This window comes from Coturnix japonica, chromosome 1 (assembly GCF_054131305.1).
Source record: "Coturnix japonica strain WE chromosome 1, WE-NBRP24, whole genome shotgun sequence".
Lineage (NCBI taxonomy): Eukaryota > Metazoa > Chordata > Aves > Galliformes > Phasianidae > Coturnix > Coturnix japonica.
In genome coordinates, this window is record NC_140663.1 from 69,216,573 (window position 1) to 69,236,994 (window position 20,422).

Consider the following 20,422-nt stretch of genomic DNA (forward strand, 5'->3'; position numbering starts at 1 on the left):
TTGATGCTCTTGGAGCACTTACAAAGGCATTATAATTTGAAAGGCATTAATATGAACAATGTACTAAAATTAAATTAAACCATTAATAAAAGATTGTTCTCTAAATCACGATTTGTTTGAGGAAAAACTGCTGTTCTACAGTACACTGTGGAATATTTTATTTGTTAGGCAATCATTTTTATGGGCAAAATAAATCTAAAAATGTTTCCAGTTAAATTACTAAATGAGTCACTAATTGTTACTGTTGGTTACAATCCACTGCCTGATTTAAAGGGCAGAATAAAATAACTACCTTTATAAAAGAAGTGTAAACAGATATGCTTAGAACACGTGTAAAGTTTTCTAGTTCTGCTAATCAGAAAACTGGGGTGCAACAGCTTTGCCAAAACTACGAGAAGAGCAGGAAACAGAACCTTATTCTGCAACTCTATATAGCCGTATGTGCAACAGCCACAATCAGAAATGGTAAATGAGAACCTCATCTTGACTAAAAGCTAAATAAAGCACTGCCAGCTTCCTATTAATGATGACAACTGATCAAAGGAAAGAGGGTGTTCTTTTCACATAGGCATCAATAATTTTTTGTAAAGCGTAAAAGCTTTTAAATGGCATGTGTAGCGCTGATCCAACACTAAGTAGGTCTGCCTTGCCCTCTACCAGAAGGGCTGTGACTGAGCACCCTGCAAAATTCACATCGCTCTTGACCATTTGCTTCACACTTTAAAACATGCTGAAGCCCAGAATTTTGAGGATACAACTTATGCCCAAACACATGAAAGTGTAATTTGAAGCGTGGGAATATCAGTTATCTATGCATTTAACAAAGAGCATTACTTAAAGCATGTTGATTTTAAATCAGCATAGAGCACGCATGCATATATCCCACCAAAAAAAAAAAACAAAACAAAAAACAAAACAAAAAAAAACCACAACCTTAAAGTGGGCATTGACTTTAAGGTAAAAAAGAGTAGTTTCATATTAATATATTTTATTCCAGATTACTGAACAGCTTTAGATGATGACCTGTTCCATGCTTCCATGTCCCCTCCTTATCCTTCTACACTGCTCCAGCTTTCCCAGAAACATTCCCAAAGACAGAGTTCCTTAACTGCTTGAGCACCTAAACTCCCCCAGACCACTGTATGTTTGTGCTCTCATCTTCTTCAGACCACCTTTGGCTAAAATCCTTCTCTCACACACAAAAACTGTCTGAGATTTCCTTTGCCAATGGGTACGAGGACATTGCCTCACTTGATATCCAGTAACAACATTCATAGGTAAAGTATGTAAATATAAAGATGACCAGCCTCGGCATTATCAGCTGTGCTCTCTGCTGAATCACACTATATGTGTGTATTTCTCTGAAGCAGATATGATTCATACATCACTTCTGATATCAAACTTTGCAGTACAAAGGGGGGAAAAATGTTATGGTAAGAAACAAAGAGCAAGCAGGAAAATGAATTGTTCTGCTTTTTAATTAAGAATTTGGACAGCACAGCACTTACTGCATCTTGCAAACGATAAGTTTTTTCTAATGATACAGTTCATTACAATTTACAAATTAGAGATTTTCAATGCCTTAACTTTAGTGTGAGTTTTTAAAAGCCTTTCTTCTAATGATGCTAAACATTACTATTTTAGAGAAATTAAATATATTATTTCGCTGAAGCTTGTCATTATCACATGATGTAGAGATCTGAGTCCTCTTTTTCTAGCACTGATTACCTTTACTGGCCATGTAAAAACACAATACAATGGATATTTTAATACTTTCAACTTTAAAGTGACCAAAATCTGCAATAATGAGCTGGCTGATTTTCCGTTAGAATAGACATTAGATTTCCCAAATATGTAATGGGAGTGATACCAACTCTATGTGCCAAGAGTCAACCTGTTTTGATTTCACACCGTTTTCTTTTTGTGTTCATTACTCAGTTCCCTTCCTGTTCACCCAATAATTTAGGTACCAACTGTCTGTGAGAGGACTGCACCCACACTGCACCTGGTTAATTATGGAAGGTGCAAAAATTGTAATTGAAATCAAGTATATGATCACATGATTTCCTAAAATGAAGAAATTGTGAGTATTTCAGAGATTTCCTACATCAAGACATTTGCACCCTCCCTTCAGAAAAAAAGACGACCCAACAGAGATTCCTTCATGGACTCTCTCTCTTCTCACTTTTGACTAAGAGAAATGCTTTGCCACAGCACATTTTCTTCAGGCCAGCTGACAGTGAAGAGATAGATTGCTTTTGGTGTAATAAAACATTTATATTTCTCTATGCTCTTCATTAAGTATATAAAATTTGTTGAAATATAGCTAAGTTAAAGCCATTCCTGAAGCCAACCTCTAACTTCAAGTATGCCTGGCTCAATCTCCGCATTTTCTCAGACACAACATGAAAACACCTCCACATACTTCAATGCAATTAACCATGTTCTGACTTTAAAAGTGAAACTAATGCTTGCAGCCTGACATTCAAAGCAAGAAATGCCATTAAGATCAATACATTGAATTTTACATTCTGAAGAAAATAGTTGGAGAAAGAAACAACAGGAAAACTGTCTCCATGTGAAAAAATTCAACTTCAGTTCCTACCTGGAGGATCTTAACCCATGTTTCTAAAATGACAACACCCAAACGTTTAGGACAGGCTTCCTAAAGTGCAAAGCCCATATTATTGTCTGCTCTTGAGCTGCAAATAAGTGACAGAGTCCTCAGTTTCCTTCTTGAAAACTGCCTTCAGTCCTTTTGAGAACTTGGAAGTCTTAGGTCTCTCCCCTTGTTTCCCACAAGTAGGTATAATTTATGAAATAACACCAAAATTCCTGATTATAGGAGCATCTTTTGGAAATAAGACTTACTTTGTCCATTTTATTTTCTTTTAAGAATAAAAGCCTTAAGCCTTGCTCTTTATTTTGACACTGCAGTTCACACACAATGGGTCTGCTCCTGGAGGTATTGCAGGAAGTGAGAAAGCTGTCACTGAGCTGGACTGAAAATTATAAAGATTTGTGACTTTAAGAAGAAACAGTAGTGAATTACATAATGACACTAAGACACAAAAACTACATCATCACTCTTTCTTCCACAGTCTAATGGACATAACACTATTCTAATAAATTTCTAACACACTGGTTGGAAATCATAAATGAAAATGAAATGAATGGAAGCTTGAAGAGCATGGACAGTCCTTCTCAAAGAACCAATCTTTCAAATCCTTGGAGTAGATTGTCTTGAGGGAGACCATGCGGCATGTTTGGGACAACCAGGGGATCAGGCCCAGCCAGCTTGGGTTCACAGAGGGCAGGTCCTGCTTGACTAACCTGATCTCCTTCTATGATCAAGTGACCTGTCTGGTGGACGAGTGAAAGGATGCTGATGTGGTCTACCTAGACTTCAGTAAGGCCTTTGCCACTGTCTCCCACAGTATTCTACTGCAGAAGCTGGCAGCCCGTGGCTTGGACAAGTACCCTCTTGGCAGGGTAAGGAACTGGCTGGAGGGCCAGGCCAAGAGAGTGGTGGTGAATGGAGTTAAATCCAGCTGCCAACCAGTCATGAGTGGTGTTCCCCAGGGGTCGGTGCTGGGGCCTGTCCTCTTTAATATCATTATTAATGACCTGGATGAGGGAATTGAGTGCACCCTCAGTAAGTTTGCAGATGACGCCAAGTTGGCTGAAAGTGTTGAGGGTAGCGAGGCCCTAAAGAGGGATCTGGACAGGCTGAAGAGCTGGGATGAAGCCAATGGGATGAGGTTCAACAAGATCAAATGCCAGTTCCTGCACTTTGGCCACAACAACCCCAGGCAATGCTACAGGCTTGAGGTGACTGTGTAGAGGAAATGGACCTGGGGGTATTGATTTATGCTTGACATGAGCCAGCAGTGTGCCCAGGTGGCAAAGAAGGCCAACAGCATCCTGGCTTGCATCAGAAACAGTGTTGCCAGCAGGAATAGGGCAGTGATTGTCCCCCTGTACTCTGCACTGGTGAGACCGCACCTCGAGTACTGTGACTAGTTTTGGGCCACTCAATGCAAGAGGGTGTTGAGGGATGTGGTTTAGTGAGAACTATTGGTGATGGATAGATGGTTGGACTGGGTGATCCTGTGGCTCCTTTCCAGCCTTGGTGATTCTGTTATTCTATGATTCTATGAATATATCTGAAATCTTTAAATATGACTGGAAAAAAGAAAAAATAGTGAAAAGCTAAGGAAAATGTAGAGTTAATATGATGTCTTGTTTCTGTTACAGAAACTTCAGTCAAACTCAGAGGGATATAACTGACAGTTAGTAAAAGCACAGGAGTCAGAGACAGACTACTAAATCAACATATATTCAAAAATAGATGCTACAAAAAGATATCTGTAATCGTATTATAAAAACAACTTAGAAAGATCATATATGCTTGTATGTCCACTGCCAAAAACCAGTTTCCTTCCTTTTTAGGCAACAGAAAAACAGACTGAAATTTCTCCTTCAAAATAAAAATAATTAAAAAAAGCATTTTTCCATTTACATGTGATAACTAGTATCCAGATGTACATTGCCATTAGAAAATAAACCGGTATGTGATTAATAAAAAATAATTGAAGTTTACACCTTTTCAAGGCACTCCTTATTTTTATTTAATTGATTGCATTTCACACTGTATAAGAAACACAGAAATCTCCTTTGAATATAGTTCAAGCTATTGTTATTGAAAGCAAGTAGAAGTCAATTTATGAGAAGTGAAGAGGAATCATTGTTTTTTATTTTTCTCCTTTAAGTAAGTGTTGGAAATTAGATCATAGGAAGAGATGGGTAAATCACTGCCAATATTTTCACCTAAATTCTTTTTTCTTTTTCACTTCAAATAATAATCTCATTGTTTTTCAATCACAGAACCAAACCTGAATGAGCAGCTTTCAGAATTCCTCTAAAACAAGCATTCGAAGTGCTGAAATTATACTTTATCTTATTCAGAGATTATTGAAATCATTATAAACTAGGTACAAATTACTTTAAAGTGACTCGTGTCAAAAGCATTGTTTGACCTTTTCTAAGATGGGAAGGAGATTTGAAGAGCTCATCTTTTTCTCTCTTGAATGTAAATCCAGAAAGCATCCAAACCTGATTCCACTTGTTACCAGTGGGGACAAGGAGGTCTCCTTTTGCAGAGGTGAAGCATATCTTTGGATAGTATTTTACCTTTCTTTTATTCTGCATTCATGTGCACACTTCTGTGTTCCCATCTTGCACTCTACCATCAGAATTATTTTAAATGGGCATGCACTGCATTCTGAAGAATGGTCCCTGGTTTGTGCTCCACATTTTAATTGTCCTATAGGTCTGAAAAATCCCATCACTTGTTTCTGACTGAAGTGGCAGCAAAAGTCACTCTTTTCTAAGCTTAGACAGAGGCTAGAGGACCTTTTTTCCCTACAAAAGACTACAGTAGTAAGGAAAAAACCGACACAGATAAACTAACATTTCAGCAAATTTAGAATACAGTAGTAGAAACAAACACTGTTATGGAGCAAGTTCCAAAAAGGATCAACGGATGCTACCGCTACCAGAGGGTCTCTAAAAACCACTGTGGTTTCCACTCCAGACTGCACTGAAGCACATTCCCATTCTCTAATACAGGAATAAGGAGAAGGAATATACGTGAAATGAAAGCAGATGAGACTGGGAATGGGCAGGGTAATTATCACTCTGTCCCCACCACGTGTACTCTGTTTCACCAGCAGTAGAAGTGTGGAAAAGATTAAAAATTGCTGTTCCAGTATATTTCACCGTCTAATTAAAAAATGAATGAGATGGTGAATTTTGAGTTCCCCTACTGTTTTAGCTCCTCTGAGACAAATGGTAGTGTAAGTCTAAGACTATCAAAGATACCAGTTTTGAATACCACAGTAATTAGTAAACTATTACTTATTTTCTTTTCAAAATCAGGGTATGTCTCGTTGGTGATTCAGGCTGAGCATATTAAGGATACTAACTTGCCCTCTTTTCCTCCAGTATAGAGCGATAGAGAAGAGGAGCTCTTCCAAAATACAGACCCAGGCTTAGGCTTGTCATCTGGCAGCTGCAAAAATCACAGTGATTACTCCAAGCACAATAAGCACACAAAGACCCTTTAGAATTAACACTAGCTATGATCATAGAGAACTGCCTGATACAGCAGATGGGAGAGGTTCTTAGATGGACAGTTACAGTAACTCTGGTGTATCCGGTGTGTCTGTTAACACATCTATTTCACACTCTGTCAGTTTGATTTCAGTGACTTTGTTACTAACTTTCATATTAGTATTTCCTTCATCCCCAGACTTGTGCCTCAGTGAGAAACATCCTACTGGATTATAAAGTAGCAGCTATTGAGTTGCAAGAATGTGTATCAGTTACTCCCTTGTTTATGGACATAAATTTTATGTTGCAGAGTTAGTTTTGATGAAAGTAAAATTTAATTATTATCCTGTGTATAATAGCTCCAAGAAGAGAAATTACTACAAGTAAAACTCTCCTATAATCACAAGTAATTTACAGCTCTTTTCACAACCCTATTCAATCAAACCTCCTCTGAGGACTGGTTTTGCTGAAGTTCATATTCACTTGGATGGCATTCTGTTTACAGTTCAAATTCAGGAAGGTAAATACATATAACCAAAGTTCACCATTTTCCAGAAAAATCACAACGTAGGCAAAAGCTGTGCATGATATAACACAATCTTAGACTTCATTAGGATAAGCCATATTAAATATTGTTGTTTACATCTAACTGTGCAATTTAATTGTATTTGAGTATTGTGGTTAATATTACATTAATAAAAGCATTAATGCCAAAATGAAATCAAACGGGTAAAATGACATGCAATATATACTTACAGGTATACACTTCATACATATGCCTTTTATTTCATTCATCTGCATGTTCTGTGTTGCCAAAATACTCTAACTATAAAGTACTGTAAACATCAAATGAACTAATACTCAAATATGTTATATGTAACCATAGTTACTCTCCGTATCACAACAGAGAGTCTAGTGACAAATGCAGTTAAAAATTTTGTCAGTGATTTCCTTTTTGCCTTTTATTAGCTTTTATGCAGTAGCCCATATCTCTTCAGCTGCATGCCCTTTCCTGAGCAAGCTAGGCAAATGATTATGTGTTTGGCCTTATAACACTTCACATTGTTCAAAAAAAAAAACCCAAAACAACTTATCACCAAAACAAAGAATAGCTCTGTTGCAGCCACAGTTAGGCCTTCAATTATGGTATATTTTTACAATTATATTTTAAAACAAGATTAAGCTCAAGCATTTCACTCATGAGTCATCTCTAGAAAAGCAAGGGATCACATTTTACTATTCAGCTGCTTTTCAGGATGAAGGCTGAAAACATCAGTACAATTACAATGCATCACCTTGAGGAGTACAGTGAGAAAATAGTGTTAAGGGGTTTACTGTGTTGAAGTTACACTTTTTGTGCAAAGGTACCTGCTAACTGGATGATGCCATGTCTTGCAACATCATAGTAGGGATGATTGATATCTAGCTCAGGATCCTCAAGTGGTAAAGGTGTAAATGTTTTATCTTGTCCCGACTGTGTATCTTCTGCTTCATCTTTCTGCAGTTCTGAAGAATCAAGGAAGAATGTGTAAGTGCTAATGAACAAAGAAAAACTTTTGACTCTGATTAATTACTGAAGGCTTGAATTTTAGCTCAGACAAAAACACCAGTTGATATATTTTCAAAGCAGTTTCTTCTTCCTTCCCCACTTTCATGCGTGGGAAAAAGAACCCTTTAATAACTCCAAACAACCTTCACTTCTTCCTTAAAAATAGTATTTGCTGTGATAGTCATAAAAATCTTGACAACGGCTGGACAGCTGGCATGCTGTGACCTTGCTTTTCACGACTGCTACTGTTGTCTTGTCATTTCTTACACTCCCACAATCTGCTTCCTTTATTCATCTACATTATCTCTTATACTTCAAGGGTGTCCAAATGGGGAAGTCAAAGTTTCAGTATGCTAATGTGCATTGACAGCTGTTCCATAACACTCTCTGAAAGCAGACTTGCATGAAGATACCTTGCACAAAGGTACTGAAGAACCAATAGACTTTCATCTTAGTTCCGTCAAAATCTACAATCTCCTTGAAGCCAGTGTGAATTCAATGTTCAAAACTTGCAGTAGGTGAGGCAGTCAAATCTCTATCCATCACATACATTGGCTAGAGGCCAAGGTTAGATACAAATACCAGCTAAAAAACCCAATGAAATCCATGGAAATCTTTTTACTTCTGGACTAGATTCTCAAGTTAAATCTATTTCACACTAAAATTATCAACTCAATGCTATTCAGCCTTGATCCAGAGCTTGGTTTGGTTTGTTTTCCCAAAGCTTTTTCCAAACCATTGCTCGGTACAAATAAGGAAAAAAAAAAACAAAGTACCAATCCAAACAAACAGATTCTGAGAGAATTGCTGCCTTTAATGTTGCTGAACTACACAAGTGGATGTTTTCTAAAAACTGACTGGAATAACATTATATACTGGCACACAAATGACTTGATGGCTTATGGAAGGAAAAAATATATGTAAAGAGGAAAACTAATGTTCTGATAGGCTGCAGCACCCCCTGTACATCATCCACCTCTTTTATTATAAAACTTCTAACACTATGGAATCAAAAAGTTTATCTGTAACACTATTGGTGCCACTTAAAATTAAGCCCTTCAGGAACTTTTGCATTCTGATCATCTGTATATTTTATATGCCTTGATTACCACCCAACATAGACTAGGGCAGAGAGAATAAATTAGTTATTGACTTCAGCCAGACTTAGTACCAGTAGCTAGGATGTGCTGGAGAAAAACCGTCACTAAATATTTTTGCAATGTTTTTAACTCATGGTTTTCTATTCTATAAACAGCTACATGGAAGCTTCATAGTTTCATTTTTATTTCAACATGATTTGTACCAAAACTGCCTTTCAAAATGATGAAAAATGTCACTAATGGCTGGGGTTCCCAGGGACAAAGAACAGTCAGGGAAGTGCATTTTTTCTTAAATTTCTTTTTGTTTCAAATCACATTCAAGCTCCTCAGAAAACAAACCATAAGTCCTATTACTTTTAGGAAAAATAATTATGCCATCACTCCTCACACACATAAAAGTTAAATTTTGTATTATCACAAAAACATGTGTTTTTCTACCTTTTAGAAGCATATCATATATAAAGAGCTACACTAAATTCGAAATGTATTCTTTCACCTTAAAGAAGGACTTTTATTTCCTCAAGAACCAGGATTTGAGATGCCTTTGAGATGCAGCAAAGAGCTAGGGAAGCAAGATATGCATGCCCATTTCTACTGCAGTTATTCACGGGGACTAGAATAGACACACCAGTAGTCACTAACCATTGAAAAGCTAGTTAACACTAATCTAGTAACAAATTCTTTATTCTTTTTCTTTTCCTCCTCTCCACATGAGCAAATGAGAGGACAGAAGCTCCAGAGACAATTCCTAATATACACAAATATGAAAGAAGATTCAGTGTTCCATACTGAGGGAGACCTGAGCTCCATTTTTCTCACTCAGTGCCAGGAGTTTATTGCCCTGCTTCATGAGCCATAGCAGAGGATCATTTGTTACCATGCACACTGCTACTGCTGTTCAGCCCTGGCTGGAAGAGATGACAAAGGGTCTGATTGAGAGCTTCCAAAACTGACTGAAAAATTGCTTGTTGCTGAAAGTTGTGGTGTAGAGAGATCAGAGTTAAGTAGAAGTTCAGGAAACTGAGGTGGAGGGGGAAAAAGAAAAAAAGAAAACAATGATTCTTGTTCTGGGATTTAGGCTGGAATCCTCCAAAACTCAGGGGGGAAAAAAAACCAACATACATAACACTGATCTTTCAAAATGATAAGCCCTCTAATGTCACGGCCATATTGCTCATTGCAACTAACAACTTTGGAAATAACATGCAATACAGCAATCTCTATCCTCATTCAATACTTGTCTCTTTGGAGTAATGACTCCCATTTGTGCCACAATATGTGAAGATGGTGATATTCCAATAGCTTAGAATTGCACTGGGAACATCTACCAATAATTCATAAAAGCTGCATGTATTAAACTAACCTTCAACTCTAATGGCTTTAATAGGGTACACATGAGTACAGCGGCTGTAACTCATATTGGATTGCTTCAAGAAGCATTACAAAATGTTGGTGAAGCTTCTCCCTTACTCAAGATGCTCTATTAAATCACCTGTGACTCTACACAAAAGCCATTTAAAGTATAATAAAAAAATATCTACCTATTTCGGCTAACTTCTCATAGTCAATTTCAGACATGATTCCCCTCAGGAAGAAGCCTGTTCAGATCTTGCTAGCTGATTCTTGTGGGATGAAACCGTCCTCGGGTCAAGCCTACAAAAATAAACAAAAGAAGCTGTCACCATAGTGTGGTACATTTTACACAGTACGCAGATATAAAAAGAAAAGAATAAAAATGACACAAATCCTCCTGCCCATATATAACACAGAGCAATAGAAAAGTATTTTAAAACAGCAGTTCAAACCAGGAAGCTACACATAATAAGATGTTCGGCCAACTGGGGAGTGGGGGGTTCTACAAAACATATTTGCACATTTTCATGACTAACAACAGAATTTAGGATTACCTCACTTCTATAAACAACATGAATCCTTCTATCTTCTTTATTTCTCTGATGAAAAAGACATACTCCATTCTCTCACACCAAAGTAACTTCTATTGCAGGCATGTGCTTTATTACATGATAATAATAGATAATAGATAATAGTCTCGTGCAGGTTGGAAGGGACCCATTTAATACTGTTTTGATTCCATCTAAGCATGTTAAAAGGAACATAAGTGAATTTATGGCTTGGTTGTTGAGAAAATGCATGCACAAATACATTCTTCTCTCTCAGAAGGTTATGTATTGCACCACTGCTTCAATGAATGGAAACTGGGAAATCATCCTAGGCCAAAAAAATAAATAAATAAATAAAAGCACACCAAAACAACAAGGTCACTCTGCCAGCCTGCCCACTCTGTACATTCTTCAGCTTAAGGATGTTTGTTTCAGACCCACCAGCCTGAAAGCTAGATGCTAACCATTTTCTTCTAGCCAGAAAAGGATATGAAAGTAGTTTTCAAGAAATAAAACAGATGATCACATCAACAAAGCAAGCAATCAACTGCTTAACTATTTTATGCTTTTATCTATATGGCTGAGGAGGGATCAGTCTTTAGAGTGATCACAGTACATGAACTGGATAGAATCCTACATTATTATGTTAGCCTGTGACACCAGAAGCAGATGTTGGTAGCATGGCAATAGAAGTTGAACCTTCCTAACAGTGTTCTACTACATTATGTTGCCGTGTGAAGGATGGCAGCAGAGGGGCAGTCTGACAGTCTGGTGTCTGACATGGAAGTTCATATGAAGCAAAAGTGTGGGATTTAATTTTTCTGTGTGGAAAAAAATGCACCCATCGACAATCATCAACACTTGCTGAATGTTTATGGAGACCAAACAGTGCATGTGAGTGAAGCAGTGAGTGGTGCAATGCAGCAGTGGTGACAGTGACATTGGGTCAACTGCTGGTGCAAACTTTTACGAGCACAGTATGCAGGTTCTTCTCCACTGCTGGCAAAAATGCAAAGCTAATGGTGGTGACTATGTTGAAAAACAATGATTTGGAGCAGAGAAAGTGCTCTATCAAAGTGTTATTGTGGTTTTTGTATCTGCTGTACTCTCCATGAAAATAAGTAGGAGGCATTACTTCCAGAGTGATCTATGTATCTGATCAGGTTTACTAGTGCTGGCAAGGAAGAAATGGTACATAAGCATATAACCTAATAAAAAATATGTTTTTTGGAGCAAAATACAGTTGCAAAATATTCCCACGTTCCACTCACTTTTCCACTCGTCTATGTCCTCAAACTCCAGCTAGCCTTTTAGCACTTTGTTGAAGCTGGAGCTTGACCACAAGAAGATCTTTGTAACAGCACAGAGTTTGTTATGTTTTTCCATTCCTTCTTCACAGACTACCACACACACCCAGACAAACTTTCAGAATAAAGAAAACCAACTGTCAACACATTTTAATCTTTGTAGTCTCTTAATCACAACCAGATAAACCCCAAAGTCCTTATGACACAATGGATCTCTGCATTACTTCTGTAGTATTCATGCCTGGCCTTTTCATTCTTTTTAATATTATCCACAAATCATAAGTAAAACAGTACGTGATAAAAATTTAGGCTGTATCATTGGCATTAGGATGTTTTCAGATGCCACGAGTATCAGAAGTCTTGGAAAGAGTCCAGTGGAGGGCCACAAAGATGGTGAAGGGCCTGGAACATCTCCCCTGTGAAGAAAAGCTAAGTGGACTGAGCCTGTTTAGCCGTGAGAAAAGAAGACTAAGAGGAAACATGATCCAGGTCTGAGGTGTGGGGGGCAAAGTGGTGAGGCCAGATTCTTTTCAACAGTGTGTGGGGGCAGGACAAGGGGAAATGGCCAGAAACTGGAGCACAGGAAGTTGTGCACAGATGTGTGCAAGAACTTCTTTACGGTGAGGGTGATGGAGCACTGGAACAGGCTGCCCAGGGGGATTGTGGAGTCTCCTTCTCTGGAGATATTCAAGACCCGCCTGGACGCCTACCTGTGTGACATGGTGTAGGGAACCTGCTTTGGCAGGGAGGTTGGACTCAATGATCTCTGGAGGTCCCTTCCAACACCTACAATTCTGTGATTCTGTGAACTGAAGGGAAAGAGAAAAAAAAAGAAAAAAGAAAAAAGAAAAAAGAAAAAAGAGAAAAAAAATAAAATAAAAAGCCAGCTCATTATGCCTCTTCTTGGGGAGAAAAAAAACCAAAAACAGCAAGAAATAAAGATGTAATGTTTCTGCTGTTTCTGCTGTGTAGCATGGAATAAAACTTATTTTCTCCTTCATAATAATTACTAACGCTACAGCTAAGAGTAGAGGCTCCATCTCCCAGAACTTACAGAACATTACAGAACAACATCTGGCTTCCGAGCAGCAAAGTTACTGTACAAGTGAGAGCAACTATGATAGCGTTAAGCATTTGCAAACGTTTAATTCACAAAGTTACTGGGAAGCTAGAAGTAATTTAGGCAGAATCAAAGGAGGGAAAAGGAGGAGAAACCATCTGCTTGCTTTTCAGCTTACTGTTCCCTTGGGGCAGCAATTAGAAAGTTTTCAGTTACAAGACAAATTTACTGTAGCACCCTCGGAAATTGATTTCCCGTTGACCACAGCATTCTCTGTTCTGGGGAGATAACGTAATCTCCTTAACAGCGCTTCTCACAACGCCTTTCCGTTCCCAGCAAGCTGTCAGATTTAGTGCCTTCCCTCATCTCACCCCACCAGAAAGGCAATAAAAAAGCCCCCAAAAGAACCAAACTGCAAGTACTTTATTAATAATAGAAATTTGGAAGCATTTTACAAAATACTGGATCCTATATCCTTCCACAGGCAAGTTTTTTACTTACTGACAACCATAAACGAGCATTACTTTATCCAAAACGAAGGCAGCCACAAGGAAAACTGCTTGGCAATGAGCTTGCTTCTACAGATAGCCCAAATAAAGGAGAGGGATCCCTCATAACACTTGTCAGTGTACAGATGCCTTTCATGCTCATACTATTTGTTCATTCAGCTCTCAGAAATGTTCCTCAAATTGAAATAGTGGAACTTTTCTTCATATTTTTCCTGATGTTCCTTCCTCTCATGAATATTCTTACTTTATTTTAAAAGGTATGACACAGCACATCATGTAACATCAGGATGCAATTTACATTTTGATGAGACAAGACATATTCATGTGCTAGTATTTGCTGAGGGACAGAGCCTACAAAATGAGGTGAAGTCATGTCAGAAGGTTATTTTATTATTTATAATGCTGCAGTAATTTTGCTATGGAATTTATAAACACAAAACCACAGGAACTGAGCGCATAATGTACTTGTGGAAAGCGTATTCAAAACATTCTGCTTTCCTTCTCATATGTTATCTGCACTGCATATTTTCTCTTAGTGTGCTCCTTGCACAATGTGTATTAAACTCAAAGTCTATATTTTCATCAGCAATTAGTTACAAGTATTTTGCATTTTAATTGCATACTTTTTATCTACCTATCATTTCTCACTGGCAAGACATTGGAGGAATTCAGCTAGGAAGCAAATTTCAGAAGAGCACAAGGCTGTATTTTTATTTTATTTTATTTTATTTTGCACAACTTCCAGTTTAATCACAGAATGGCTCAAGTTGGAAAGGAGATGTGGAGGCCATTTCTCCGATTTCTGCTCAAGCAGGGCCACCCTGAGCTAGTGCCCATACCCACGTCCAGGCAGATATTGAAAGGAGGGGGAATAAAAGAGAGAAAAAGAAAAAAGAGAAAGAGATAGCTGGAATTGCTTTTAAAATCAGTTAAAGCAAATTGAATCTCTTGCTCACTGCAGTAACTTCTTCCACAGAGACAGCAGAGATTCACCGCGCGGCTGGGCTGCAGCGCTCTGCCAGGCTGCCAGTTGCACAGCCAGCATTACCTGCAGTGAACAGAGCCTCCTAGTGGTGTCTTGGGCTTTGCGCAGCACTGAGATATCCTGTGCAAAGTGAGCATACTTAGAAGCCGCAAAAGGCAAATACGCTGTTATTATTTCCACACATCAATATTGATGAAAAGAATTACTGAACCCTGAAAATCAGGAAAATTTAAACAGCTTTCATTTTATTATGTTTTCCATTTGGACTCTATTCCCAAATTAATTTTACTGTTGTAATAAGTTCCATTGATTTTCGTGAAGTGAGGATAAATACATACAAATTCCAAACTTTCCATTAAAAATTCATTTTAAAGGGAAAAAGTAGTTCAGAAGGAAGGGAAGGAAGGGAAGGAAGAGAATGAAGGGAGGGAGGAAGGAAGGAAAGAAGGAGGAAGGCAGGGAGGAAGGCAGGGAGGAAGGCAGGGAAGGAAGAGAAGGAAGGGAAGGAAGGGAGGGAGGGAGGCAGGAAGGCAGGGAGGAAGGGAAGGAAGGGAAGGAAGAGAAGGAAGGGAGGGAGGCAGGAAGGGAGGGGGGAAGGGAGGGAGGCAGGAAGGGAGGGGGGAAGGGAGGGAGGCAGGAAGGGAGGGGGGAAGGGAGGGAGGCAGGAAGGGAGGGGGGAAGGGAGGGAGCGAGGAAGGAAGGAAGGAAGGAAGGAAGGAAGGAAGGAAGGAAGGAAGGAAGGAAGGAAGGAAGGAAGGAAGGAAGGAAGGAAGGAAGGAAGGAAGGAAGGAAGGAAGGAAGGAAGGAAGGAAGGAAGGAAGGAAGGAAGGAAGGAAGGAAGGAAGGAAGGAAGGAAGGAAGGAAGGAAGGAAGGAAGGAAGGAAGGAAGGAAGGAAGGAAGGAAGGAAGGAAGGAAGGAAGGAAGGAAGGAAGGAAGGAAGGAAGGAAGGAAGGAAGGAAGGAAGGAAGGAAGGAAGGAAGGAAGGAAGGAAGGAAGGAAGGAAGGAAGGAAGGAAGGAAGGAAGGAAGGAAGGAAGGAAGGAAGGAAGGAAGGAAGGAAGGAAGGAAGGAAGGAAGGAAGGAAGGAAGGAAGGAAGGAAGATGATCATACATACAGGTTGGTATCTTCTTATTTACTACTAGTAAGTTATGACTTTGCAAAATTCAGTGCAAGTTGATATAACTTGTCCAACTTGTTGATTATCCATGTGTAAGATATTCCAACTGACTTTAAAAACATAATTTCTATCCTTAATTGTATATATACAAATTGATTTCCATATCACAAAACACATAAAAGTGCCCATGCTACAATTCAAAGCAAAATACTTGAAATATTTCAGTAACAGGTCAGTATTAAATTTGTCCACAAATTTTAATGTGGTTTTGGTTCTTACACCTTAATTTGACACATCTGTACACAGATCTTTCAGGATTAATAAAAATCAGAAAAGAGTTTATAACAGTTAAAACTAGCCATCTCCAGTGGAAAAAAAAAATATATATATATAATACCTACGGTGCTGTTATATTTCTGGGACAGATCATGCATGAATTTACCTGTTCATAAGGCTAAGATAAATAAATGAATAAATAAATAAATAAACCAACAAACCAACCAAAACCTATACTAAAATAGAAGAGTATAAAGTAAAAATGAAATGTGTATGTTCTTAAAAAGAATCAAAATAAAAAGACTTTATCATGTTTGTTTTGGGGGACTCTGAGCTTTCTTTTTCTTGAGGGAAGATTTAGGTTGGATGTTAGGGGGAATTCTTTACTAGGAGAATGGTGAGGTCCTGGAACAGGCTGCCCAGGGAGGTTGTGGATGCCCCGTCCTTGGAGGTGTCCAAGACCAGGTTGGGTGGGGCCCTGGGCAACCTGGTCTAGTAGACATGGAAGTTTGGGGGCTCTGCAAGGCAGGGGGGTTGGAGCTTCGTGATCCTTGAGGTCCCTTCCAACCTGGGTCATTCTGTGATTCTGTGAAATTTGATTCTTTTTATGTCACGATCAGAGAAGGAGCACACACAGAGGCTAATTCCTGCAATGGTTTGAGGCACAGCCTTGAAAATCAGAAATAAAGGAAGACAGTCGTGCTGTCACATGTCTCTGTGCTCTATCACACCAAGTTACATACTGATTGAACAGTGCTGATTTCTCCGAAAGCAATTTTCTAATAGTCTCATTCATTCAGTGCCTTGAAAATAGGAGAATGGTGGTTTTTTGTGATGTTAAATGTCCTAGATTTGGAAAGAAACACAAGTTCATGCATCTACTTTTTTCATTCTTTCTTTCTTTTTCTTTCTTTTTTCTTTTCTTTTGAGGATTTACTCTGGGGTAAACACTGAAGCATTATTCTATAACTGTCTAAAGCCTCCATGAACTGAACTGCTTTGTTTCTTTGGATTTTTAATGCCACCTTTTCAGTAAGACTGTGCTCTAACACTTAGAGTACATCCATGCAACTGTCCTGGATCACAGAAAACAACTCCATATAGCAGAGCCCCCAGCACAGCACAATTCCACATAGAGATTTCAGCTGATGTCCCATCTTGGCATAGCAAATAGTGTGAAGAGTGTGCTTGTTATTTGACACTTTGGTGGTCCTCACCTCTATGGTGCATGACACACAGTCACCTACAGTGCCTGTGCATGTTCAAGTTGCTCTTAATTATTTCTTTAGCTCCCACCATGCATTCCCATGCACCAAGTTCCTCATCCTTCCTTCTTTCCATTCAGCCTTCCTTGTTGCTTATCCCTGTTTTCCCTTCTTTAACCACAATCCCTGTTTTCCATGTTTTTCCTAGATCCTTTATCCTGACCTAATTCTTCTCCACAACTCACTCTTTTCTCTATTGATGTGCAGGTTCTTCTGCCTAAACTCCTCTCTCCTCATCTCACCCAGCACAGGCAGACTTTGAGTTTGTGGGCTGTACATGAATGAGCGAACTACCAAAGCTGCAGGAACAAAGGGGAGACAAGCCTGTAACCAGAAGTAAAGTATTTCTCTAGTTCTCTACATCACTTACAGTTATTCTGTTATCTGCTAGAGGAGAATTCACTCTGAAGTTTGCAGGAAGATCTTCTCTTATTTTGATGCTTCTTGCATGTTTAAAGCTTAAACATTCATCCCTCTATCACCACGTCACCTGCTAATGGTGAAACCTGACTGAATGAGTAAATGCGTTTGTTTATATTTCCTTAGCACTTACAATTATACTGGCAGCCACAGCTGCAATTGTCTAATCAACAAACAGTTTTCATTTGTGATATAGTGTTTGGTGACACTTAATGGCTCAATAATCTGATATGCAAACAGTTTGCATCTCTTATTAGCAGCATGAATATGACGCTTACTCTACATTCATCCAGTGGGTGTGTAGCAGTACAGATAGCAGAGGCCAGTAACTGAATAACAGAAACAGTAAATATTTTCATCAAATATGGTAAATGTAAACATTTTTAAATACGGAAAATGTAATTTTGAAACAGTCTCTTAACCCCAGTTGGTTTGACCTTGTTTAGAACACAAACTTAATCATGTTGAAGGTGGGAGATGCTTATGCGCTATGTTGCACTTGCTTCAATGATCAATCAGACTACATTTTTGATGTCTTCGGTGCGAAGTATTTAATAACACTGCATTCATTTACAACAATCATCCACTCTATACAAAATAGATAAAGTAAAATTGTTACACTGTGTAAGAAAGCATATTTTCAGCTAGGAGGATGATAAACGCAGGGTAGCACATTCCTGAAATGAGAAGTTTGGGTGATTGGAACATCCTTTACAGGCTGTTCAGGGTCACAGACTGCCCCATTATGCTGTTAAAACAACTCTCTTCCCTCCCATCTTTCCTCCAAAATGGGGAACTATTTATAGCTCCCAATTAATAGGGAAGGATGTCACATAGGTCTTGCTAACTTAAGAAAACGTCTTCTCACAGATCTACACTAGGGATAATCCCCAAATGTACTGCAAAATGCCTGCCCTTATAACACTTGCTGTGACCATCCCTTTGCAAAGTCTTTCCCCCCCTACCCTCCACCCTCAACTTCCCTGCTGGGAAAAATTAAGCATGTCAGAGTGAAATATAAATTGTTTCTCTACTGCGTAGAAATATCTGCATGCATCAGCTATTCCCAGTTCTAAAAGCACTGAAGTAAAGGGATTATTTCTACCCATTACTAGTAGGGAGCTTCTGGAAATGCTCTTTTGTGGTTGAAACACTGCAGCTATTTTCTTATCGCATCCACTCATTCATCTGGCACAGAGCAAGCACGTGGAAAAAAAGTGCCTAATGTGTAACCAATTAACAGAAAGCCATGTATGCCTGCTGTATTGTTAAAGCAAAATTATCTGAACATGGATAAGTGGTTGCAACGTGACACACTACAACACCATGTTTTGATTCAGTTTAAATGTTTATTGACTAAACAAAATTACTGTAATGTAATCATAATAAACATTAATGATCAGTCATCTATGGAATTTGCTTTCTGAATTAGTAAATGGTAATGCACATTAATGTGGCAGAATTATGTTGGCTGAACTCATGTTTAACCAGAGCTTCTGTCTCAAGGGATTAAACACTTTCAATTGCAGACAAGTATATTTTTAAGACTGTATTTTATAATTAAATTAATCTGACAACTTACTGGACAAAGGGTTGGTGTATTATGATAAAAAGGTTTTGCTTTTTTTTAATTGCATAATTATTCACCAGAGATTTCTCTAGCTAGAATAAATTAGGGCTTGTAAAATAAATTAATATTCTTCCTGTTTTTAAATAACACAGAGCCTGTGTTTCCAGTTCTTGTCAAGACGTGGTTGTAGTTCACCCAACTTACCACCATCTCTCCCATAACCTAGATATCTCAAAATGAAACAGGTCTTTACAGCAAAGGAGAAGAGTTCCAAAAGCCTTATTATATGGGGACCATGTTTAGCTACAAATCTCAATTCAAAATCAAGTAAAATGATGATAACAGCACATAACATTCCTCTGTTTCTCTGTTTACACTGGACCAGCTCTTCATCTGAGCACTAAAGTGCTGAGTTTTTTGTTTATTTGTTTGTTTGTTTAGCCTGAAATAATTATTTATCCACTAATTCACAACTAATAAGATCAAACACTTTCCTCCCAGCAGATTTGTAAGTTATCATACTTTACTTTAAAAGGCAGGAAATTTAGAACCATAAAGCCTGGTAGTGTTTTATCAAAGGTGTTCAGTGCTTGATGTCAGCACAGTTGACCAAGCAGCCCAGCAAATGTTACTAATGAGAAGTCACTCACTGATTAAGCTTGAGCAAAGGAAGGTTATAGGTCTCAGACCAGTTTGCATACTCTATAATATCAATACAATCAAGCTGCAAAAATAGCTGATAAGTTCTACCCTTGATCCCCAACAATTTCTGTAGCTTTAATTTTTAGTCCACCTCAGTGCTCCCCTTTACTCACATAATCATATCTTATCCACAGAATCTTACTTTTTAAGACATCTCCCCTGCTAGATGTCTTGGAGTTATAACTGAACAAAAAATGAGAAATAATTTTATCTCTCAATAGTTGCTACCGTTTTATTTAAGGTTAGAATTTTAAAGACAACATTAAAATGTTTATTAAAACTCACTACAAGGTCACAAATACTTCATTTGTCAGTTTTTATGAGCAAAGCTATTAGTTTGTGAGAGGTGGCATTTATGGAAGAACATGAGGAATTCCTGTAGGTGAAAAACTGCAACATAATATGTTTATCAAAGACTATTAAGTACAGAAAACTAGAGGAAGAAAAAGAAATATAAAAGGAAAGGGGGAGGGAGGTGGGGAAGTCAGATCTTTCCACAGTAAATTGTAACAGCTGGGTAAAAAATATAGTAGGTAACATTTGAAG

The 20,422-nt window shown here is 38.3% G+C and overlaps 1 protein-coding gene across 8 annotated transcripts in view; it reads right to left on the reverse strand.

The window, feature by feature from the left end:
- Positions 1-20,422, reverse strand: part of ARHGAP8 (Rho GTPase activating protein 8) — a 76,118-nt gene that overhangs the window by 45,103 nt on the left and 10,593 nt on the right. For 4 of the 8 annotated variants that reach the window (XM_015870204.2, XM_085543842.1, XM_085543861.1 and 1 more), the window contains exons 2-3: positions 10,305-10,416; positions 7,483-7,620 (exon numbers count right to left, since the gene is read on the reverse strand). In XM_015870204.2, coding sequence (XP_015725690.1) covers positions 7,483-7,620; positions 10,305-10,341 — 175 coding nt within the window. In that variant the 5' untranslated portion in view covers positions 10,342-10,416. Of the gene's footprint in view, positions 1-5,987; positions 6,074-7,482; positions 7,621-10,304; positions 10,417-12,681; positions 12,781-20,422 lie in introns of those variants that run through there. The other 4 variants (XM_085543876.1, XM_085543867.1, XM_085543858.1 and 1 more) reach the window with 2 other exon arrangements.